Genomic DNA, 23,779 nt, shown 5'->3' with positions numbered 1-23,779 from the left:
TGTAGGGCCTCTTTTTGCCCGGCATAGTTCAGCAACTCGACCTGTCATGGACTTAACAAGTCGCTGGAAGTTCCCTGTAGAACTATTGAGCCATGCTGCCTCTATAGCCACCCTTAATTGCTGAAGTGTTGGCGGTGCAGGGTTTTGTGCAAGAACTGACCCCTCGATTCTAACCCATACATGCTAGATGGGATTCATGTCCGGCGATCGTTCGCTTAAATTGTCCACAACGTTCTTCAAATCAATCGTGAACGACTGTGGCCTAGTGACAAATTTGGGAACATGAGATCCATGAATGGCTGCAGATGGTCTCCAGGTGGCCTAATACAGCGATTTCCAGTCAATTATCAGTTCAGACTGACCAGAGGACCGAGCCCATTCCACGAAAACGCAAAGCACACCATTATGAATCCACCTCCAGCTTCCACAGTACCTTGAGTCCATGGCTTCGTGGGGTGAGCGCCACACTCGAACCCTACCAACAGCTATTACCAACTGAAATCTGGACAGGACATGCTTTTCCAGTCGTATAGGGTCCAAACTGTATGGTCACGAGCCGTGGAGAAGTGCTGCAGGCGATGAAGTGTTGCTAGCAAAGGCACTCGCGTCGGTCATTTGCTGCCATAGCCCATCAACGCCAAATTTGATCGCACTCTCCTAACGGATGCGTTGGTCGTAAGTCCCACATTAGTTTCTGCAGCTATTTCACGTCGTATTCCTTGTCTATTAGCACTGACAACTCTACACAACGAGCGGTTCTAGGCGCTTCAGTCTGGAACCGAGCGACCGCTACGGTTGCAGGTTCGAATCCTGCCTCGGGCATGGATGTGTGTGATTTCCTTAGTTTGGTTAGGTTTAAGTAGTTCTAGGTCTAGGGGACTGATGACCTCAGATGTTAAGTCCCATAGTTCTCAGAGCCAACTCTACACAAACACTGCTACTCTCGGTCGTTAAGTGAAGCTGTCGGCCAGTGTGTTGTCTGTGGTGAGAGGTAATGCCTGAAATGTGATATTCTCGGCACACTCGTGGTACTTTGTCTCTCGGAATACTGAATTCCGTAACGATTTCCGAAATTGAATGTTCCATGTGTCTAGCTGCAATTACCATTCCGCTGTCGTGCGACCATAGCCACGTCGGAAACCTTTTCACATGAATCAATGACAAATGAACGCTCTGTCAATGCACTGCACTTTTATACTTCGAGTACGCCATTTGTGTATGTGCATATCGCAGTACCATAACTGTCGTCAGCTCACTGTATACTCACGGACTGCTGGAGAATACCTTGGGTACCACTATTATTTTCGCCCTTTCCTTTCCGTTCAATAATAGTTTACAGAAAAAACGGATTCTTTAGCTTCCCGTTGATTTCTTAAATTCGTTTCGTTAAAAATGGTTCAAATGGCTCTGAGCACTATGGGACTTAACTTCTGAGGTCATCAGTCCCCTAGAACTTAGAACTACTTAAACCTACCAACCTAAGGACATCACACACATCCATGCCCGAAGCAGGATTCGAACCTGCGACCGTAGTGGTCGCGCGGCTCCAGACTTTAAAGGGTAGAGCCGCTCGACCACCACGGCCGGCAAATCCGTTTCGTGTTTGTTGCTTTGAAACTGATTTCATTAATAATACGTAGCTTTCTTGTGAAAAAACAGTATATCAGTAGTTTGTGTTTCTTTCTCATTGCCCTATAGAATAACTTCTTGTTTTTCCTTGGCTCGAGTTCACGGTCAAACGAAGCTTTTTAAAATATCGTCGCTGCTTTCCTTTAAATTTCTTTCCCATAAAAACACTAATAGGTATGGCGATTTACTCGAAAATTATACAAAGAATTCAGTGATGTTAAACAAACTGTCGTCGGAAGTGCATCATGTGACCAACACATGTAAAAGCACGATATGCATCCACTTGGAAATGACCAAAGACTGCAACTGCAACTTTCAAGTTTATAAATAAAACAATTACGTGCACAATGATGTCTTTTTAAACAAAATAATGCTTGGTGGTCAAATACATCTTTTTTCCTTAGTATCGAAGCCAGGAGGCGTAAACAATATTTCAGTATTTGAGAGGACCAAAATAAAGAAAACATTCTCTAAGAGACCAAAATTTATTTATGGCAACTATATAAACTTAAATCAAGATTCATCACGAGTTGTTTTATTCTTGTTTCACTGATTCACTAAAAATCAAATCATTAAATTATTGTTCCCCATCTTACGCCTCTCAGACCGACTTACAGCCGCAACATACGCTTACCTCCAGACTGCACAAAGACTTGGATACATAGTGAAGAGGCTCGCTCACCTTGTCTATGGGCTGCAGCGAGAGGCCGTGCCGCGGGTGCACCTCGACCTGCAGCACCTCGCCGCCCACCGGCACGTTCTCCGGCAGCCGCACGAAGCGCAGGTACTCGCCCGCCGGCGAGAACTGGCACCCTGCAACAACAGCACCAATATCACCTCACCTCACTTCACTGGAATGTAAGCCTTGAGCATGCTTAGTGATTTACTGCTATACTGTTGTCCTGTAGTAATTCCGAATATCATTATCGTTGTACCTCTATCAAAGAAAAAACATTGAGTACAGTCTGTCCCTTTCAGCCCATATATTTCTGGTGTGAGTAGAGGACACCTAGCGCCGTCGTTATTACACGAGGCGGAAGCGTGAGCTCGTCGAAGACGGTCAGTTTCAGTATCGACTTAGGTATGTGACACGCGAAAACTACCACGCTACGGGAAAAACAGGAGAAAATTACGGTAGCGGAAAGCGGTCTAACGCACGGCTTTCCGGACTGGAAGGAGCGCCGGTCCCCGGCACGAATCCGCCCGGCGGTTTTGTCTCAAGGTCCGGTGAGCCGGCCAGTCTGTGGATGGTTTTTAGGCGGTTTTCCATCTGCCTCGGCAAATGCGGGCTGGTTCCCCTTATTCTCCCTCAGCTATACAATGTCGGCGATTGCTGCGCGAAGAAGTTCTCCACGTACGCGTACACCATCATTACCACGCAAACATAGGGGTTACACTCGTCTGGTGTGAGACGTTCCCTGGGGGGGTCCACCGGGAGCCGAACCGCACAATAACCCTGGGCTCGGTGTGGGGCGGCGGGGGGGTGAAGTTGACTACATTAGTTCAAATGGTTGAAATGGCTCTGAGCACTATGGGACTTAACATCTGAGATCATCATTCCTCTAAAACTTAAAACTACTCAAACCGAACCAACCTTAGGACATCACACACATCCATGCCCGAGGCAGGATTCGAACCTACGACCGTTGTGGTGGCGCGTTTCCAGACTGAAGGGCCTAGAATAGCTCGGCCACACCTGCTGGCCGGACTACGGTAGTCGTCGTGGGGTTGCGGACCACTGCGGCTGCGGCGGGAACGGAACCTCACCGTCGTTTCTAGGTCCCCAGTTAACATACCAGAACATAACATAACGATAGCGGAATGTATTCTTTTCTTTAATTTTATTCTTAGTCGTCATGCTTGATGTGACCCGCCACGAATTACACTCTTATGCTAATATCTTCACTTCAGAATAGCATATCAATCTAACGACCTCCTGTCTTAGACTCCTAATTCTTTCCTGACCTTCCATTATTGTTCCCTCATGGTTCTTCTACGTATTGTATGTTACCCATCTTTTCCTACAGCTTACACTTATTTTTCCATTCTTCCATCATTTTATTTTGTCCAGCGCTTTTTTTCAGATCGACAAATCCAATTGCCGGCCGTTTTGACCGTGTGGTTCTAGGCGCTTCAGTCCGGAAACGCGCGGCTGCTACGGTCGCAGGTTCGAATCCTGTCTCGGGCATGGATGTGTTTGATGTCCTTAGGTTAGTTAGGTTTAAGTAGCTGTAAGTCTAGGGGACTGATGACCTCAGATGTTAAGTCCCATAGTGTTTAGAGCCATTTGAACCACTTGAAATCCCATGAACGAGACCTCATTTTCCTAAAGTCTGGCTTCCATATGTAGTCACAGCCGTACATCTGCTTCTAAGATGATTTTACCGTTCCTAAAACCAGACTGACGGTCATCAAACAGATTCTCAATTTTCTTTTCCATTCTTCTGTATATTATTCTTGCCTGTATCTCAGATGTATAAGCCTTTATGCTGATCCTGCGATAGTTCTCGCATTTACCTGTCCTTGCTATCGTCATTATTGTGCAGATGATGTTTCCCCGAAAGCCCTATAGCATCTCTCCACACTCTCAAGATCTACACACCAGTTCCTTACCTCTTTCCCAAGATTTCAAAAATTCCGAATGGAGGATCTACTCCTTCTGCCTTACTTGATCGCACGTTTTCCACACCTCTGTTAAGCTCTGACTCTACAACTGGGCCGCCTACGTCTTCGTATCGACTCCCTTTTCCTCCTCAACCACGTAATCAGACCATCCTCCCGTTCGTAAGCTTTCTACCTGTTGGCTCTCTGCTCTACGATTAAAAATGGAATTCCCATTGCAATCTTAACGTCGATACCCTTCCCTATAATTTCGCCGAAGAGTGTTCTCACTTTTCTGTGTGCTGAATCAGTCCTCATAGAGACTATTTTCTTTTTTTTTTTTTTCCTGAGATTTTTCCTGCAGCCATTTCGCCTTGGCGTCTTTGCACTTTCTATTTATTTCATTCCGAAGTGATTTATATTTCCGTATTCCTGAAATTCCGTGAACATTTTTTTACTTCATCCTTCGTCGATCAAGTGACCTTTTACCCAAGGTTTCGTCACAGTTACGTTTCTTGTACCTACGTCTGTCCAAGTTCTGTGATTGCTTTCCGACATAAATTATCGCAGTATCACTGCCCAGTAATTCAACATATCATTTTATTCCACACTGATTCTCCCGTGTAATTCTCTTGAACGGCAGTCTGCTCTCCATGATTATTAAGTTGTGATCAGAGTGCATATATGTTCCCGATATCCTCTACATCTACCAAGACCAAGTTGTGATCGACCTGGAATCTTCATGGATCTGCAGACCTTTTCCAAATGCCCATGTACTCCAGTAAAATCTTTCTTCTCTTCTTTCCCCTATTACCACGTTCCAGCCCTCACAATTGTTAGATATTCATCACCTTCTACATTCTGAATTATCCAATCATCATCCTCATATCTACATCCACATCCATACTCCGCAAGCCACCTGACGGTGTGTGGCGGAGGGTACCCTGAGTACCTCTATAGGTTCTCCCTTCTGTTCCAGTCTCGTATTGTTCAGGGAAAGAAGGATTGTCGGTATAACCCTGTGTGGGCTCTAATCTCTCTTATTTTATCCTCATGCTCTCTTCGCGAGAAATACGTAGGTGGGAGCAATATACTGCTGGACTCCTCAGTGAAGGTATGTTCTCGAAACTTCAACAAAAGCCCGTACCGAGCTACTGAGCGTCTCTCCTGCAAAGTCTTCCACTGGAGTTTATCTATCATCTCCGTAACGCTTTCGCGATTAATAAATGATCCTGTAACGAAGCGAGCTGCTCTCCGTTGGATCTTCTCTATCTCCTCTATCAACCCTATCTGGTACGGATCCCACACTGGTGAGCAGTATTCAAGAAGTGGGCGAACAAGTGTACTGTAACCTACTTCCTTTGTTTTCGGATTGCATTTCCTTAGGATTCTTCCAATGAATCTCAGTCTGGCATCTGCTTTACCGACGATCAATTTTATATATGATCATTCCATTTTAAATCACTCCTAATGCGTACTCCCAGACAATTTATGGAATTAACTGCTTCCAGTTGCTGACCTGGTATACCGTAGCTAAATGATAAAGGATCTTTCTTTCTATGTATTCGCAGCACATTACACTTGTCTACATTGAGATTCAATTGCCATTCCCTGCACCATACGTCAATCCGCTGCAGATCCTCCTGCATTTCAGTACAATTTTCCATTGTTACAACCTCTCGATATACCACAGCATCATCCGCAAAAAGCCTCAGTGAACTTCCGATACGATCCACAAGGTCATTTTTTGTACATTTTGAATAGCAACGGCCCTACGACACTCCCCTGCGGCACACCTGAAATCACTCTTACTTAGGAAGACTTCTCTCCATTGAGAATGACATGCTGCGTTCTGTTATCTAGGAAGTCTTCAATCCAATCACACAATTGGTCTGATAGTCCATATGCTCTTGCTTTGTTCATTAAACGACTGTGGGGAACTGTATCGAACGCCTTACGGAAGTCATGAAACACGGCATCTACCTGGGAACCCGTGTCTTAGGCCCTCTGAGTCTCGTGGACGAATAGCGCGAGCATGGTTTCACACGATCGTCTTTTTCGAAACCCATGCTGATTCCTACAGAGTAGATTTCTAGTCTCCAGAAAAATCATTATGCTCTAACATAACACGTGTTCAAAAATTCTGCAACAGATCGACGTTAGTGATATAGGTCTATAGTTCTGTTCAGCTGTTCGATGTCACTTCTTGAAAACGGGGATGACCTGTGCCCTTTTCCAATCCTTTGGAACGCTACGCTCTTCTAGAGACCTACCGCTGCAAGAAGGGGGGCAAGTTCCTTAGCGTACTCTCTGTAAAATCGAACTGGTATCCCATCAGGTCCAGCGGCCTTTCCTCTTTTGAGCGATTTTAACTATTTCTCTATTCCTATGTCGTCTATTTCGATATCTACCATTTTTGTCATCTGTGCGACAATCTAGAGAAGGAGCTACAGTGCACCATTCCTCTGTGAAACAGCTTTGGAAAAAGACATTTAGTATTTCGGCCTTTAGTCTGTCATCCTCTGTTTCAGTACCATTTTGGTCACAGAGTGTCTGGACATTTTGTTTTGATCCACCTACCGCTTTGACATAAGACCAAAATTTGTTAAGATTTTCTGCCAAGTCAGTACGTAGAACTTTACTTTCGAATTCATCGAACGCCTCTCGCATAGCCCTCCTCACACTACATTTCGCTTCGCGTAATTTTTGTTTGTCTGTAAGGCTTTGGCTATATTTATGTTTGCTGTGAAGTTCCCTTTGCTTCCGCAGCAGTTTTCTAACTCGGTTGTTGTACCACAGTGGCTCTTTTCCATCTCTTACGATCTCGCTTGGCACATACTCATCTAATGCATATTGCACGATGGTTTTGAACTTTGTCCACTGATCCTCAACACTATCTGTACTTAGGACAAAACTTATGTGTTGAGCCGTCAAGTACTCTGAAATCTGCTTTTTGTCACTTTTGCTAAACAGAAAAATCTTCCTACCTTTTTTATATTTCTATTTACGCCTGAAATCATCGATGCAGTAACCGCTTTATGATCGCTGATTCCTTGTTCTGCGTTAACTGTTTCAAATAATTCGGGTGTGTTTGTCACCAGAAGGTCTAATATGGTATCGCCACGAGTCGGTTCTCTGTTTAACTGCTCAAGATAGTTTTCAGATAAAGCACTTTACAAAAATGTCACTGGATTCTTTGTCCCTGCCACCCGTTGCAAACGTTTGAATCTCCCAGTCTATATCCGGCAAATTAAAATCTCCACCCAGAACTATAACATGGTGGGGAAATCTACTCGAAATATTTTCCAAATTTTTCTTCAGGTACTCTGCCACAACAGCTGCTGTGCCAGGGGGCCTATAGAGACATCCAATTACCATGTTTGAGCCTGCATTAACCGTGACGCCGCGCGGGATTAGCCGAGCGGTCTAGGGGAGCTGCAGTCATGGACTGTGCGGCTGGTCCCGGCGGAGGTTCGAGTCCTCCCTCGGGCATGGGTGTGTGTGTTTGTCCTTAAGATAATTTAGGTCAAGTAGTATGTAAGCTTAGGGACTGATAACCTTAGCAGTTAAGTCCGATAAGATTTCATACACATTTGAACTTTTTTTTTTAACCGTGACCTTCACCCAAATTATTTCACATTTCGGATCTCCGTCAATTTCCTTCGATACTATTGCACTTTTTGTCGCTATAAACACGCCTCCTCCTTCACCGTCCAGCGTGTCTCTGCGGTATACATTCCAATCTGAGTTTAGAATTTCATTACTGTTTACATCTGGTTTCACCCAACTTTCTGTCCCTAGTACTATGTGGACATTGTGACCGTTTATTAATGAGAGCAGTCCTGAGACCTTTCTGTAGACGCTCCTGCAGTTTACTATCACCACATTAATATTGTTATTCCCTGTTGCGTTTTGCCTACTCCTACCTTGCCGCCTCTCAGGAGGCGTCTTGTCGGGCCTAGGGAGGGAATTTTCTAACCTAAAAAACCCACATGTGCACTCCACACGTACTCTGCTACCTTTGTAGCCGTTTCCCGCGTGTAGTGCACACCTGACTTATTCAGGGGGACCCTGCACTTCCCCATCCGATAGCGGAGGTCGAGAAATTTGCACCCCAGATCTCCGCAGAATCACCTGAGCCTCTGGTTTAAGCCTTCCACTCGGCTCCAAACCAGAGGACCGCGATCGGTTCTGGGAAAAATACTACAAATAGTTAGCTCAGATTCCACCCCGCGAGCGAGGCTTACGGCCTTCATCAACTCCGCCAACCGCCTGTATGAACTGTGGATGACCTCTGAACCCAGACGGCAGGAGTCATTGGTGCCGACATGAGCAACAATTTGCAGTCGGGTGCACCCAATGCCCTCTATCGCCGCCGTCAGGGCCTCGTCCACATCTCGGATGAGACCCCCCGGCAAGCAGACAGAGTGAACACTGGCCTTCTTCCCCGACCTTTCCGCTATTTCCCTAAGGGGGCTCCATCACCCGCCTATCGTTGAAGCTCCCAATCACTAATAAACCCCTCCCCTCGTGTGCCTGCTCGGACCTTGCTAAAGGAGCGGCCACATGTCCACTCACAGGCAGAGCGGGCGATGCCACAAGGCCAGCCTCCACATTGACCCTCCGCCTCATGCGGCGCGAACGCCGCTGAACCCGCCACTTCCCTTGGGGAGAGGTTGGCCCAACCGCGCCCGGTACCCGCGAAGATATCTCGACAGCAGGGACCGTGGGAGAAGCATGTAACACCTGGGGATGTACCATGCGACACACCAAACTCCCCACTGCCGCTACACTCCGAGGCAGCACCCTGAAGACGGCTGACCGCGGCCATCAACACGTTCAGCTGTTCGCGAACAGTGGCCAGCTCCTCCTGCTTCCGTACACAGCAGTCAGACATCTTATCCATCCTAAGAAATCAATTTACTGTAGAAAGTTAATCAACTTTTAACTAGACTGCTAATTCACTAAAGGCGGCTGATAGCTGACTAAACTGTGGTTACTAGACACTTTTTGTTGAAAACAATGAAAATAGCACTACCTGTCTCTGGACTGTATTCAAAACAAACACTAGAACTACTGGCACTACAGCTGACTAAAGGAACTCACTCTGAATGTATTCAAAACAAACACGAAATCTATGGAACACTATTACTAGCACTCGAAAATTAAAGTTTCCTAAAAGCAAAAACACACGGAAGAAGAAGTGACAAGTAAGAAAAATACAGTTAATACTTAAATTAACGTAGCTCGCTGCACAGCAGACGTGACGCAGACGGCAGTTACGACGACACTTTTTCTATCTCTTCGCCTTGTGCTTGTGACTTCGACATATTTGCCTGAAGGATGACAAGAGACGACCCATAAAAAGGAGAGGGGTAGGGCAGACGCAAGAAGGAGTGGCGATTCAAACAACTTTCTTTTTTCCTTTATTGCGTTTCGACCCCCCCCCACCCCCCCCCCACCCCCCGAGGGGAGGGGGCGGGCTGGCAGCAGCGTAATATGCTGCTCTACATCCTACATAAAAGTTAAGAAACATAATGAGAATAGAAACAAATAAGAAAAACAGGCGATAAAACGGTGACATTGTAAAAAACTGTAAAATGGCGGTAAGGTGTGGAATTTAAAATATAAAAACACTGTGGTGACGATGCGGATGAAGAAGTAGACAGGCACAATCAAAAAACACGGCGACAGTGTGGTTTCTGCTCGCACGAGAATAAAAACACGACGAGCGACAGCATGGTGGCTGTTCGCAACACTGACAGGGGACGCACAACACTGAACACTCACTTATAACAGCACTATAAAGGTGACACGGCGGCAGAATGGGGGCGGGGGGTGTACCTGGACCTATGAGGGGGGAAAAAGGGGGGAGCTGAGGGAGGGATCAAATGAGTGTCCATTTCCCTAAATGTAAATGTAATGTCTGTCAATACCAGGTTCAAATGGTTCAAATGGCTCTGAGCACTATGGGACTTAACATCGATGGTCATCAGTCCCCTAGAACTTAGAACTACTTAAACCTAACTAACCTAAGGACAGCACACAACACCCAGCCATCACGAGGCAGAGAAAATCCCTGACCCCGCCGGGAATCGAACCCGGGAACCCGGGCGTGGGAAGCGAGAACGCTACCGCACGACCACGAGATGCGGGCTCAATACCAGGCAAGTGTAAGCATCTTAGGAGGACTGTAAAGAAATTTAGGAGCTACGTATTTATGCAGTTGGTGCCACGTGAAGCACAGTATTCACACTAGTCCCGCAAATTTACACGACGTGATCAAAAGTATCCGGACACCCCCAAATATACGTTTTTCATATTAGGTGTATTGTGCTGCCACCTACTGCCAGGTACTCCACATTAGCGGCCTCAGTAGTCATTATACATAGAGAGAGAGCAGAATGAGCCTCTCTGCGGAGCTCACGGACTTCGATCGTGGTCAGGTGATTGGGTGCCACTTGGGTCATACGGCTGTACGCGAGATTTACACACTCCTAAACATCCCTAGGTCCACTGTTCCGATGTGATAGTAAAGTGGAAACGTGAAGGGACACGTACAGCATAAAATACGGGACTTATTCGACGACATTTCTTTTCAATATTATGCATGTTTAAGAAGTATTCACCATCGCTGCGTGTACATTTGCTTCCTACAAGTAAGACCGGTCTGTCTGTTCTCGCCATAAAATGCTAATAGGAAATCTATCGGGTTTCCATCTCAACGATCTCGCGCATCAACTGCAGTTAATGAATATTGCTTCTCAAATATCCTGAAGCTTGATAACTCTGACGCGACCAAAGTAATACAGGAATATTGTACGGGCTATTAGCCGCGTTGCTGCACCTTTTAGGTGATTCGCCGTGACCAACCGGGTCGCGTCCTGAACCTCCTCGCACAAACCGGCTAGCGTTTCCCACGTCCCAGCTGCAGAGAAACGGTACTGAACGAAGTCCATATCCGGGTGAAATTAGTTTCTTATCTCTCTACCTACGGAATAACAGCATCGGCATTTTATTTCGTTCCATTTATGAAACTGATAATCCGTATACGTCTTATGTTATGCACTGTGGAAACAATAATCCCTGACGAATGAGATAAGATGAAATGTAAAGAAATTTTGTTGTGAAAATAGGTTTTTAAATTAGAATTGAGACTCTATTTGTGGGTTGCATCTGAGTAGCCACCACGAAAATCTTGTCTTCCCGTTACTTCTAGTCATACAGTGATACAAGGCTAGTGTGAAAAGAACTACGCTTGTATTTTTATGACAACAATTAACCATTTTCGATGTAGTTTCCGTTTAAGTCATTGCTTCTATTCTAATGTTTCTACGGTGAGTAGATTCCATTCTTAAAATGGACTATGTGGGGTCTGCAAAATATCCATCTCTTCAGCATTTACTGGCTATTAATTTCTTTACATGGGGTGGGAGGTCTACAAAATATCCGTCTCTTCAGCATTTACTGTCTATTAATTTCTTTATATGCGGAAATAATCGGAAGGTTCCATGCATACTGAACCTTTGTAATTTCAACTAATTCAAGTATCCCTCTTACCAACCAGATCTTTCTCTTTTCATCAGATGGTGCAGTGTACTCAAATTTTTGTCTTCCTCAGAACTCTGTGTGTCTCAAAATACCACTTTTTTGCACATATAAATCCACTTTGAACCTGCCACTGTCGTTATTACTACTATTGTTAGCAAAAGCAGTAGTAGTCGCGCCTCTGCTAGAATTAAGGCTATTTTCTAGTTCTTAGTCGTTACCCTTAATCACTATGTTCTTACAGACATTGAAATCATTTTATTTCTATTAATAACATTTTATTTTCTTTATTATATTAAGTGACTATAATGTCAAAATATAATGGATGTTTGTAACTCTGGTGCTATGTAAGCGAGAACGACAAGATCGTAGTACGGTCAGGTTAAATAAATAAATAAATGTGATTACAAAACAAATGTATCCTTCTTGGTGTTGCCATATCGACAATCGTCCAGCTCGAGCAGTGCTGTTACATGTGTAATGTGAATGCTTGCCCCTCTACCCTAATTCTTTCCTACTGACTTTCCACGAGGGTTTGAGTACCATTACGCAACTGGACGGGCAACTAACTCTTTACCGAGTACAGCCAAACGTCATGTCAGTTTTTAATGGCAAAGCCATATTGACAACTTTGCGTACCAGTTCTGAAATTTAATTGTTCCTTTAGACTATAAGGATAACATGTAGCTTCTTATACCAAAATACATTACTGGCCATTAAAATTGCTACACCACGAAGATGACGTGCTACAGACGTGAAATTTAACCGACACGAAGAACATGCTGTGATATGCAAATGATTAGGTTCTCAGAGCATTCACACAAGGTTGGCGCCGGTGGCGACACCTTCAACGTGCTGACGTAAGGAAAGTTTTCAATCGATTGCTCAAACACAAACAGCAGTTGACAGGCGTTGCCTGGTGAAACGTTGTTGTGATGCCTCGTGTAAGGAGGGGAAATGCGTACCATCACGTTTCCGACTTTGATAAAGATCGCGTACCATCACGTTTCCGACTTTGATAAAGATCGGATTGTAGCCTATCGCGATTGCGGTTTATCGTATCGCGACATTGCCGCTCGCGTTGGTCGAAATCCAATGGCTGTTAGCGGGATATGGAATCGGTGGATTCAGGAGGGTAATACGGAATGCCGTGCTGGATCCCAACGGCCTCGTATCACTAGCAGTCGAGATGACAGGCATCTTATCCGCATGGTAGTAACAGATCGTGCAGCCACGTGTCGATCCCTGAGTCAACAGATGGGGACGTTTGCAAGACAACAACCATCTGCACGAACAATTCGACGACGTTTGCAGCAGCATGGACTATCAGCTCGGAGACCATAAGGCTGCGGTTATCCTTGACGCTGCATCACAGACTGGAGCACCTGCGATGGTCTACTCAACGACGAACCTGGGTGCACGAATGGCAAAACGTCTTTTTTTCGGACGAATCCAGGTTCTGTTTACAGCATCATGATGGTCGCATCCGTGTTTGGCGACATCGCGGTGAACGCACATTGGAAGCGTATATTCGTCATCGCCATACTGGCGTATCACCCGGCGTGATGGTATGGGATGCCAGTTGTTACACGTCTCGGTCACCTCTTGTTCGCATTGACGGCACTTTGAACAGTGGACGTTACATTTCAGATGTGTTACGACCCGTTGCTCTACCCTTCATTCGATCCCTGCGAAAACCTACATTTCAGCAGGATAATGCACGACCGCATGCTGCAGGTCCTTTACGGGCCGTTCTGGATACAGAAAATATTCGACTACTGCCCTGGCCAGCACATTCTCCAGATCTATTAACAATTGAAAACGTCTGGTCAATGGCGGCCGAGCAACTGGCTCGTCACAATACGCCAGTCACTACTCTTGATGAACCCTAGTATCGTGTTATCGTGTTGAAGCTGCATGGGCAGCTGTACCTGTACACGGCATCCAAGCTCTGTTTGACTCAATGCCAAGGCGTATCAAGGCTGTTATTACGGCCAGAGGTGGTTGTTCTGGGTGCTGATTTCTTAGGATCTATGCAGCCAAATTGCGTGAAAATGTAATCACATGTCAGTTCTAGTGTAATGTATTTGTCCAATGAATACCCGTTTATAATCTGCATTTCTTCTTTGTGTAGCAATTTTAATGGCGAGTAGTGTTATTAGCTGATAAATCAGTGAACATGTGACATGTAGGAAAAATTCCAGTAATTTCCACACTGCGCAACGGGAAAAACAAATCGTGCTGTAGTCAAGTATAATACAAGAACCTAAATGTTTCATCAGAATGGATATGCTTTCTTGTTTACGGTTTCGTAACTCAGTCGGTACAAACGGAACTCTTAGAGAACTACTCGCTGTCCGTTTGTCTGTGTGACTGACTGTTAAAAACCCTTATTCTAAGGAAAGTGTGGCTGTATTAAGTTGAAATTAATATCACATACTGAGCTCTGTGGTCCCTTTGCGGTGTAATACATAGAATCTTGTAAGCCAATTCAATCAAAAACTACGGCCATTATAACACATATTTTGCTGGTCGCAAACAAACTCATCGAAACCTATAGGGTACTCCCCCGTTGACCTATAATCAAGAAACTTGACAAAAAGGAATATTTCACAGTACAGCCAAGGAGCAAAATCGGAAAACTTTAAATTTTTAATTATGTAATATGTTTCTTGTCTGACTCTCTGTCTCTTCGTCCATCTGTTTAGCCCCTTTTTCTCAGGAACTGGTAGACTTATCACGTTGAAATTTGTGTCGCATACTACGATCTGTATGCCTTTGGTGGTGTAATAAATGTAAGCTTCTAAGTCAATGCAACCATAAGACACGACCATTTACATAACATATTTCGATAGTTGCAAACTCACTCATTAATACCTGCAGATCACTTACCGTTGACCTAGAATCATGAAACATGACAAGAAAAAAATCCTAAAATTGTTAATCCGTTCTTATATCTCACACGAAAAAATACTTCTTTAGTCAGTTGTCATCCGATGTCAAACTGTAAATTAAAACAATCAGTATTCCTGCATTTAGGCTAGGTCGCACGGTCGCACTGGTAAGAGCCAAACGTCAGGCAAGAAATGTCTTCGTTGCAGTATGAAGAGTTTCGGCATTTATCCATCATCATATCCCCAGGATCGATTACTGCACGTAGCTATGGCGTTTTACATACAAATGGGTGTCTGGTGATGGATGAATTCTGAAAAGCTTCATATAGCAATAAAGACATTTCCTGCCTGATATTCGAGTTTCACCCTTGCGACCAGACAGCCTGAATTGGGAACTACTGGTTATTATAATATTGGGCGTCTTCCACCTGCATGACTTGATGCTGCATTTATACAGGACAAGTCAAAAGTCCTTGGACACCTTCATAAGTTGGAAGATTAAAGGGAAAATTGAAATGTGATGATGGGAACATGGGATTGACGTGGGGCTGCAACTTTTGGAGTAAATGTCATTCATGGCCGCCATCTTGAAATCCGCCATTTTGTATTCAAGTTATTTTTTTTTTATATATAAATGGGAAGGGAGGGGGGGTGTATGACACAGAAAATAACACTCGATTGAGCTCTGGAATTGAGTGGTGCAACTTGTTTCTGTCTATCTTGTACAGTTTAGAAGTTATTAATATTCAAAGTTACCTTGATACTGGGATGGACAACATGTAGAACATGTGTTGTAGCAGTCGGTATGAAGGTAATTTCCCACCTTTGAACATTAATAACCTCTAAACTGTACAAGATACACAAAAACAAATTAGACCACTCAATTCCAGAGCTCAAGCGAGTGTTAATTGATGTGTCATACACCCCCCTTCCCATTAAAAAAAAATTACTTGAATCCAAAATGTCGGATTTCAAGATGGCGGCCTTGAATGACATTCACTCCAAAAGTTGCGGCCCCACGTCAAATCTATGTTCCCATCATCGCATTTCAATTTTCCCTTTAATCTTCCAACTTACGAAAGTGTCCAAGGACTTTTGACTCGCCCTGTATTATTGAAATCAAATATTCTCGAAAATCCGTGGGAGCAATATCTTGCGTCTCAATGTCAATAACAGGCGAAAATAGTAAAAATTCTCGATTCCTGGAACGGATGAACTGCCTGTGTACATAATGAAGCTCGTGCGGAACCCTCGGATCGCGAGTCCCGCTCGCACCTGCCCAATTTTTCCAGCACACGACGTGGATGCGACACAGCCATGACAATGAACGCGTACGTAGTTCCAGGAGCGTCTCTTTAAAGACCTGTTCTCATCAAATCACGTAATGACAAAATAGCTTCTACATTTGTTTACTCGGTAATTAATTCGAACGGGAATTTTTTGCTGTGCGAAGACAGTGAAAGCAAAAGCTATTTTTTGTGAACAGAGAAGCGAGGTGAAGCGGTAAAAGGTATCATTTACGACAGAGGGAAAAGCCTCTGCGAAACCGAATGCTGCGCCAAGGCCAGACGACAGACGGCTGCGTTTAACGCGGCGAATCGAAGACGATTCGCTACAGCCGGGCTCAGGGCGGAGTTGCAGATGACCCGTGTGAATGGCGCTTTTAGAGTTGCGCAACAGGAGAGCGGCGGAATTTACCAGCAATAGTAGAGTCAGGTCACGAAAGCGAAATCCGTGTCAAAACACACTTACTCTAAGAATTGGGTATCGCATTCAGCGTGCCTTAAAATCTCATTCGTTACTGTCACATTTTTCGAGCACTGGTGAGTGTTTTTATTTTACTGAAAACAGTAGATTCGCAAAAACGTAACGAATCCTGATACTCATTCGCTTTGCGCCCCAAACAACCACTTCCCGGAAAGATATAATTTGTCTAACAAGTTACAACTACAGTTCTAATACATACGCTTTATGACGGGTGGTACACAACGTACCTGTATCGTTCTATTCAGTACTTGTGTCACTCATAAGCAAGAATTATGACCACCAGTCTGCAATACTTTCAAATTCTCTAATTTTGCCATCACACTGAGCTATGTTTCGGGGAAGAACATTTTTTTCGTATTGTGACACCCTGGAATTTTAAGCATAAGCATTTTAAGCATAAGTATGACGTCTTCTGCGTAGAGATTCTCACAGAAGTCTAACTTAGTTTTTATGCTACACATCATTTCGATTGACTCTGTAGTAGACACTTTGCGTCCAGTAAGGCTTGCATCTGCCTCCGGATTAAATGACTTTTGAAGTAAGTTCAGTGCTATGCGGTTTTATCGCACGCCCCTCCCCTTCTTTTCCCTTGGGTGATACGTCGCAGGTCCCCTTCAGAGCTGGGCGGTTTAATATACCCGCTCGCTTTCTTTTTACGTCACGTTCCTTCGTTAATTAAAGATATAGATTACTTTTTAAAATTTTTGATTGTTACTGTTGTTTTCTTACCATCAATAAGCTCACATTATGTGATTGCAACAGGTTTTATATGGTGCATAAGCCCACAGTAATTTTAGATGTATGGTCAGGTGGCATTTCTAATGGATATCGGGCACCACGAAAAGTCCACCTTTATTTGTGGTGCACCGCTATTCACAGCTTGAAACCACAGCATATGATCATATAGCTTGTACTACATACGCCATCCAGCGGCGAGATATGTAACTTTGTAACGGGTCTGCCGCCTCTGTGTCAACACTCCGCCGGCAGCGTTGTGCCGTGCGGCAAACTTACGAGAGTTATGTTCACCACCCGCATGCATGAACGACACGAGAATTTTATCAAATGTGTGCATATTATCAACTGTGTGTGCATTTTATCAGGTGTGTGCATTTTATCAACTTTATGAATTTTTTAATTGATTTTCCTCTAGGTATGTATATGTGGGGATTGCTAAAATGGTTCAGATTACTCTAAGCATTATGGGACTTAACAAAATGGCTCTGAGCACTATGGGACTCAACTGCTGAGGTCATTAGTCCCCTAGAACTTAGAACTAGTTAAACCTAACTAACCTAAGGACATCACTAACATCCATGCCCGAGGCAGGATTCGAACCTGCGACCGTAGCGGTCTTGCGCTTCCAGACTGCAGCGCCTTTAACCGCACGGCCACTTCGGCCGGCGGGACTTAACACCTGAGGTCATCAGTCCCCTAGTCTTAGAACTACTTAAACCTAACTAACCTAAGGACATCACATACATCCATGCCCCAGGCAGGATTCGACCTGCGACCGTAGCAGCAGCGCGGTTCCGGACTGAAGCGCCTAGAACTACTCGGCAACAACGGCCGGCATGGGGAGTACCTTTTATGCTTTGATTTAACGAAACCTAATATGGAAATTTTATAACACGTTCCATGACGTACGTGGACTTTTGTATATTTTATGTAATCTATGATATGAATTGTAGTCACCGCCCCCCGCCCCCCTCTGATGTTTCCCCCTCAGATCAGACCATGGCAGCATTAAAACTGTCGAAATCGACCATCTTGGAACAATAAAAGGGTCTACACTGCTATTGCAGCGTACGAGGTGTGTTCATTTCTCACACAGATAACAGTTGAACACGTCTGTGGCGCTCGTGCACGGAGTAAAATCGAGATGAGTAGAGCAAAAACTTCTGCTGTGTTATGCGACTATGCAGAATGTCGAACAGCACTGAAGAATTTTGTCGTAGAAGCGTACTACAAGTGAGCCTTTCAATTAATGAAGTACAGTTCAGGTTATTCCAATGAAATTCAGTTTAGCCTCTGCCATTACCGCAAATAACTTCGCACAAATAGTTGTACATCACTTGCATGTCTTCTATCGTGTGCGAACTTATTAGTTTCGGAGGGAGCAGGGAGTGATATAAAAGTATCTTTTTGAGTTGATTGGGAGTGGGGGGGTCATGAGTCTTCTAACTGGTATCATGATTTTCTTTCTTGCGTCAGCCTCATCTCACAGAAGCACTCACACCCAAGTGGTCAGCTCTTCATTTGATGTATTCTAATCTCCGTAAAAAAAAAAAAAAAAAAAAAAAAAAAAAAAAAAAAAAAAAAAAAAAAAAAAAAAAAAAGGTTCCTCGGACAGAGCCGCGCGGGGTAGCCCCGCGCTCTAAGGCGTCTTGTTGTCATGGTCCGCGAGGCTCCCCCCGTCGGAGGTTCGAGTCCTCCCTGGGGCATGGGTGTGTGTGTTGTCCTTACCGTAAGTTAGTTTAAGTTAGATTAAGTAGTGCGTACGCTTAGAGACCGATGACCTTATATCCATAGTCTTTGTCATGTCAAAACTGCCGCTGTGGTGGCCTTACGTAGCCCTTAGAAGGTTTCTGGTTAGTCGGAAATTATGTAATACGTCTGCTTATGGTGTCATTGTCCACATTAGTGGCAGCACCACTCCCGTGCTAACCTAAACATTGCGACGAATACCTCTGCCTGGCCGGCCGCGGTGGTCTAGCGGTTCAGGCGCTCAGTCCGGAACCGCGGGACTGCTACGGTCGCAGGTTCGAATCCTGCCTCGGGCATGGATGTGTGTGATGTCCTTAGGTTAGTTAGGTTTAAGTAGTTCTAAGTTCTAGGGGACTGATGACCACAGATGTTAAGTCCCATAGTGCTCAGAGCCATTTGAACCATTTGAACCAATACCTCTGCCTCTTCTCTGTATCGAGAGCTCGCTTCCATGCACCACTAAGATTGTATCCGCTGTCACGGTAGAAGTTCTTCCCACTCATTCTTATTACCGAGCGAGGTGACGCTGTGGTTATCACACTGGACTCGTATTTGGGAGGACGACGGTTCAAACCCGCGTCCGGCTTTCCTGTTTTAGGTTTTCCGTGATTCCCCTAAATCGCTTCAGGTAAATGCCGGGATGGTTCCTTTGAAACGGCACGGCCGGCTTCCTTCCCCGTCCTTCCCTAATCTGATGGGACCGATGACCTTGCTGTTTGGTCCCCTCCCCCAAATCAATCAACCAGCCATTCTTATTTCTACAACCGCTTTAATTGCAGAATCCCTGCATGTTAGGGACTGGGACAAAATATGGACTGGGACAAAACTTTTATTTCATCAAACATAATTTTGTGTTTGTTTGTGAGGCTGTGCTCGGCAACTGCAGATTTCTCCAGTTCTCGATTTTTAATACGCCGTTGATGTTCTGCAGGTCATCGTGCCCTTGACTGCTAGCACAGGTCCCATGGGAGCCCAGGTGGATGTCCTTTATAGTATAATACTGCCGCCATCAGCATTCGTTTGTTATTGAAATAGCTGAAGGATAGAAGGAAACTTCCACTCTGCAGTCGTTACAAGGGAAGTTATTGGAGGACCATAGTTGTTGGCTGCGACAGGACTCACTCCTGATCTTTGCCTTGAACACCCCAGTAGCTCAGTGCCTCTCTCCCACTCTTCCAACACTGCTGAAACCGCTGCGTTTTTCGCTGGAAGATGCTGGCGGAGAAAAGCTGTAAATGAGATTTTTAAAATGTCCTCTGTCCTAAACAACTCACAAATTCTCTATTACGCCTTTCCTCTCAGAGCAGCAGTGCAGTAAGGTGTGAAGTAGAGCAGGAAAGTAAGGGAGAGCTATGTACTGTGGATTCGAGTCACAACATCTCATAGGAAGTTTTCGCTTGTTAACATCAGGAAAAAAAAACAGTGATGTTCGTTCAGAAAGCAAGTGTAGTGCACTTTTCCGGCGTCGCAGTCATCCAACGTTCACGCAGAGAACGGTGGCACGTTGTTAGACAGGCCGTGCACCCCGCGAATCGCACGTAGATCTCAGGCCCACTAACGAACGCTGCGTTGCCCGGACCGCTATCTGTGGCCACCTCTCGCCTGTTATTTTTTATGACCATTCCTCCCGACAATCTCCAAAGCGACCCGCCGCCCAGTTAAGAACGTTCATAGAGCGCTGTTACTAGCGGTATCGCCCCCTCAGTGGATTTGCCATTGCAGCCGCTCACTCCGTAGCGGTTCCACACAGTCTCAGGTTTTACGTCCGAGCATTACTGTCGTACGAATGAGTTGCGAGTTAAATCAGCTCGCTGCAACAGTGAGATAAAGCTGACTTTGTTGTGAAACTACTTCGTTAGGAGAGTGAACTGCGCTCACGATATTCTTGCTCCAGATATGGAAAGCAACAAGCCACTATATTACTTTCTCTGAACACTTTCATTCCTCTACGAGGGTGTAACGCAGCTACTGTGTTATGGGACCAAACTGTAAAAATGTGAATAAAAAAGGTTTAGTTGAGATAATGTTGCCTTATACTATAAAACTATGCCACTAATCATCTTGTCATGAAGATGACTGAAACATACCTGAAGCATTGGTATATTATGCAATATAATGCAGAGTCATACATTAATGGCACCAATTCCTTGGCGTAAAAATTATTTCAAATGTGTCTTGTTATCACAAAAGAACTTCCTTTCGCTCATCAATGCTATAAGGCACGTGTGTTTCCTTGAGGTACTCGGGATTAGCCGAGCGGTCTTAGGCGCTGCAGTCACGGACTGTGCGGCTGGTCCCGGCGGAGGTTCGAGTCCTCCCTCGGGCATGGGTGTGTGTGTTTGTCCTTAGGATAATTTAGGTTATGTACTGTATAAGCCTAGGGACTGATGACCTTAGCAGTTAAGTCCCATAGGATTTCACACACATTTGAACTTTTTTTTTCCTTGCGGTAGACGAGTCAGTGGTGCAAATAAATACAGATACGACGGGGACAAGAATGTGTTTCGTAAGAGGTCTTCGTCATTCTACTCGAGGTTTTGCACTTCACTGTATAGAAATAAAACGTCGAAAACGTGACCTATATTTCAATATAAGCACCAGTGCTCAAGTGGCACTAAGGATATGGGTGTAACGCCTGTTCAATCTAGAAGTCGAAACAAAATCCTGAAATGTCGCCTTTGGAAACAAAAGACAATTACGTACTTTGTTACAGGCGATTTTTTTTACGTGAAATAGTTGATGGGCCATTTCCTTCAAAATAGTTTTTTTGTGGAATAAGTACAGCATTCAAAGCAATATTACAAAATTACTTATTTATTGGTTACATGATACATGCGCAAATTGTAGGTTTTACGGGTCATGTAAAAACCATTAGCTGCCCATTGTAATGAAATTATGAAAAAACATTGCATTATTCTTTGCTAATTATACGACATACACTTCGGCAACCAGTTTCGACCAGAGAAGCGAAAACATTTCGTACTCGATTTGGTTTTTTCTTTGTCCCGGCCATACAAAACATTTCACGTTTTTCTTTGAAATAAATAATTTCAGCCACATTTTTATCTGTGTAACTGGCCAGTGCAGTTTCTTTGTCAGTCTCCTGACTGGTTTGATGCGGCCCCTCCGTAACGTCGTCTCCTGCGTTAACCTCTTCATCTCAGACTAGCACTTGCAGCTCACGTCCTCGACCATTTTTTGCGATGTTACTGTGGCGTAAAAACTACATTTCGCATTATCTAATGGTACTTTGTGCAAAACAGGGATCTCACCGAGTACGACTTTGGCCGTTTCATACAAACAGTGAATTTTTTTACTGAACGGGACTTTGGCCTTTAGAACTTAGGGTATTAAATGAATACGTTCCAGGTCAATTAAAAAAGTTTGGACGTTAATGAATTGCAGGAAAATACAATTCATTAAAACGGGTGCGAAACACCGTAAATAGGATGCGCAGAAGACCCCGCTCAGTCGATCGTCAGCATCGGAACTGTTGCCAACGAGTCAGGTGGAGGGCTCCACTAGCAACGACATTCCAAGTTAAGGGGGCCAGTAGTACAAAGCAAGTTAAAGGGGAAAGTTCTTCATAGACAAAGACGCGAAATGGTTATAAACGCCTATGAAGAAAGAAGCTATGTTAGGTGCTCCACTGAAACTAAAATCCACATTGCAACGAGTGGGCGAAGCGACTGGTGCATCGTTGAATTCCGTTCGGAAAATTAAGAGAGAACTTGAAAGAGTCATGGCAAGTGACTCCTCAACATTTTAAACACCTAATTAGGAAATCCCCAGGAGATCTTAGAAGGCCAGTTACGACCAATTTAATGAACATCTCGTTTGCCACGTGGTGAATAATCTACACATTACTGATAAAAAAAGACCAACTTTGAAGGAAACTCATAAAAAGGTATAGTTTAATAAATCTGCAAGGAAGTATAAATACACTTCATAAAATTCTTCGCATTCTAGAATTTAGATGGAACAAGACGGCGAATAACCGAAAAGTGCTCAAGAAACAGAGTAGTTCATGGGCGTAACGAAGTATCCAAGAGCTTAGACGTGAGTATAATATGCTCACAATTTTCACACGGGGTCGTACTGATGAAGTGAGACTACACAACAGAGTCCGTTGAAACCTGCCATGAAAGGTATCAGACTCATCATCATTCATGCTGGCGGGGTGGACGGTTTTGTAGCGAATGCCTATGTAACGATTTATTCTTGTCTGACAACAGGGGATTATCAGAGCGACGTGGATTTCTCACATCATGAAAAGTGGCTCAGGAAGAGATTAATACCTTAACTACCAATAAGCAACTGACTCATCCTCAAATATGGAATTTCACGAAGAGAGAAAAGATGTCCTGGTTATCAGAAAAAAGGAATACCTTCCACAAAGCATGCTGAGACCATAGGTGTATTCATTGATCAAAATGAAAAATCCAGGGCACATAGATTAAAAAATACATGTTTTAATCGAACATGGTCGACACTTTACTACACCTTAGAGATGAATAAATTTCTCGACTGGTAGATTAGTAGAAATACCGTGAGCACGTAAAGAAAACTGAAGAGCTGTGCTTTTCAAGTGAACCAAGCGCTTGGGACAACCATGAATGTGGGAAGTGGTACAGACTCGAATAGTGGTAGTCACAGTGATGGAAGCAATACTGATTCCGCGAGTGAAGAGAACAGTGAATCAACTGACAGTACCATCGGAAGTGAAAAGAACACGGCTACTGAAAATGAAGAACTAAAAATGTTCAAATGTGTGTGAAATCTTATGGGACTTAACTGCTAAGGTCATAAGTCCCTAAGCTTACACACTACTTAGCCTAAATTATCCTAAGGAC

At 44.3% G+C, this 23,779-nt stretch overlaps 1 protein-coding gene across 1 annotated transcript in view; it reads right to left on the bottom strand.

Annotated features, from left to right (window-relative positions):
- LOC124760964 (cadherin-89D) overlaps positions 1-23,779 on the bottom strand; it is a 192,138-nt gene that overhangs the window by 164,928 nt on the left and 3,431 nt on the right. Inside the window, exon 2 of the mRNA XM_047249109.1 lies at positions 2,312-2,442. Coding sequence (XP_047105065.1) covers positions 2,312-2,442 — 131 coding nt within the window. The remainder of the gene's footprint in view (positions 1-2,311; positions 2,443-23,779) is intronic.

The sequence above is a fragment of the Schistocerca piceifrons genome, chromosome 1 (genome assembly GCF_021461385.2).
Source record: "Schistocerca piceifrons isolate TAMUIC-IGC-003096 chromosome 1, iqSchPice1.1, whole genome shotgun sequence".
In the NCBI taxonomy this organism is placed as follows: domain Eukaryota; kingdom Metazoa; phylum Arthropoda; class Insecta; order Orthoptera; family Acrididae; genus Schistocerca; species Schistocerca piceifrons.
Note: the sequence above shows the minus strand (reverse complement) of the source record. Positions and strands in the feature narration are given on the sequence as shown.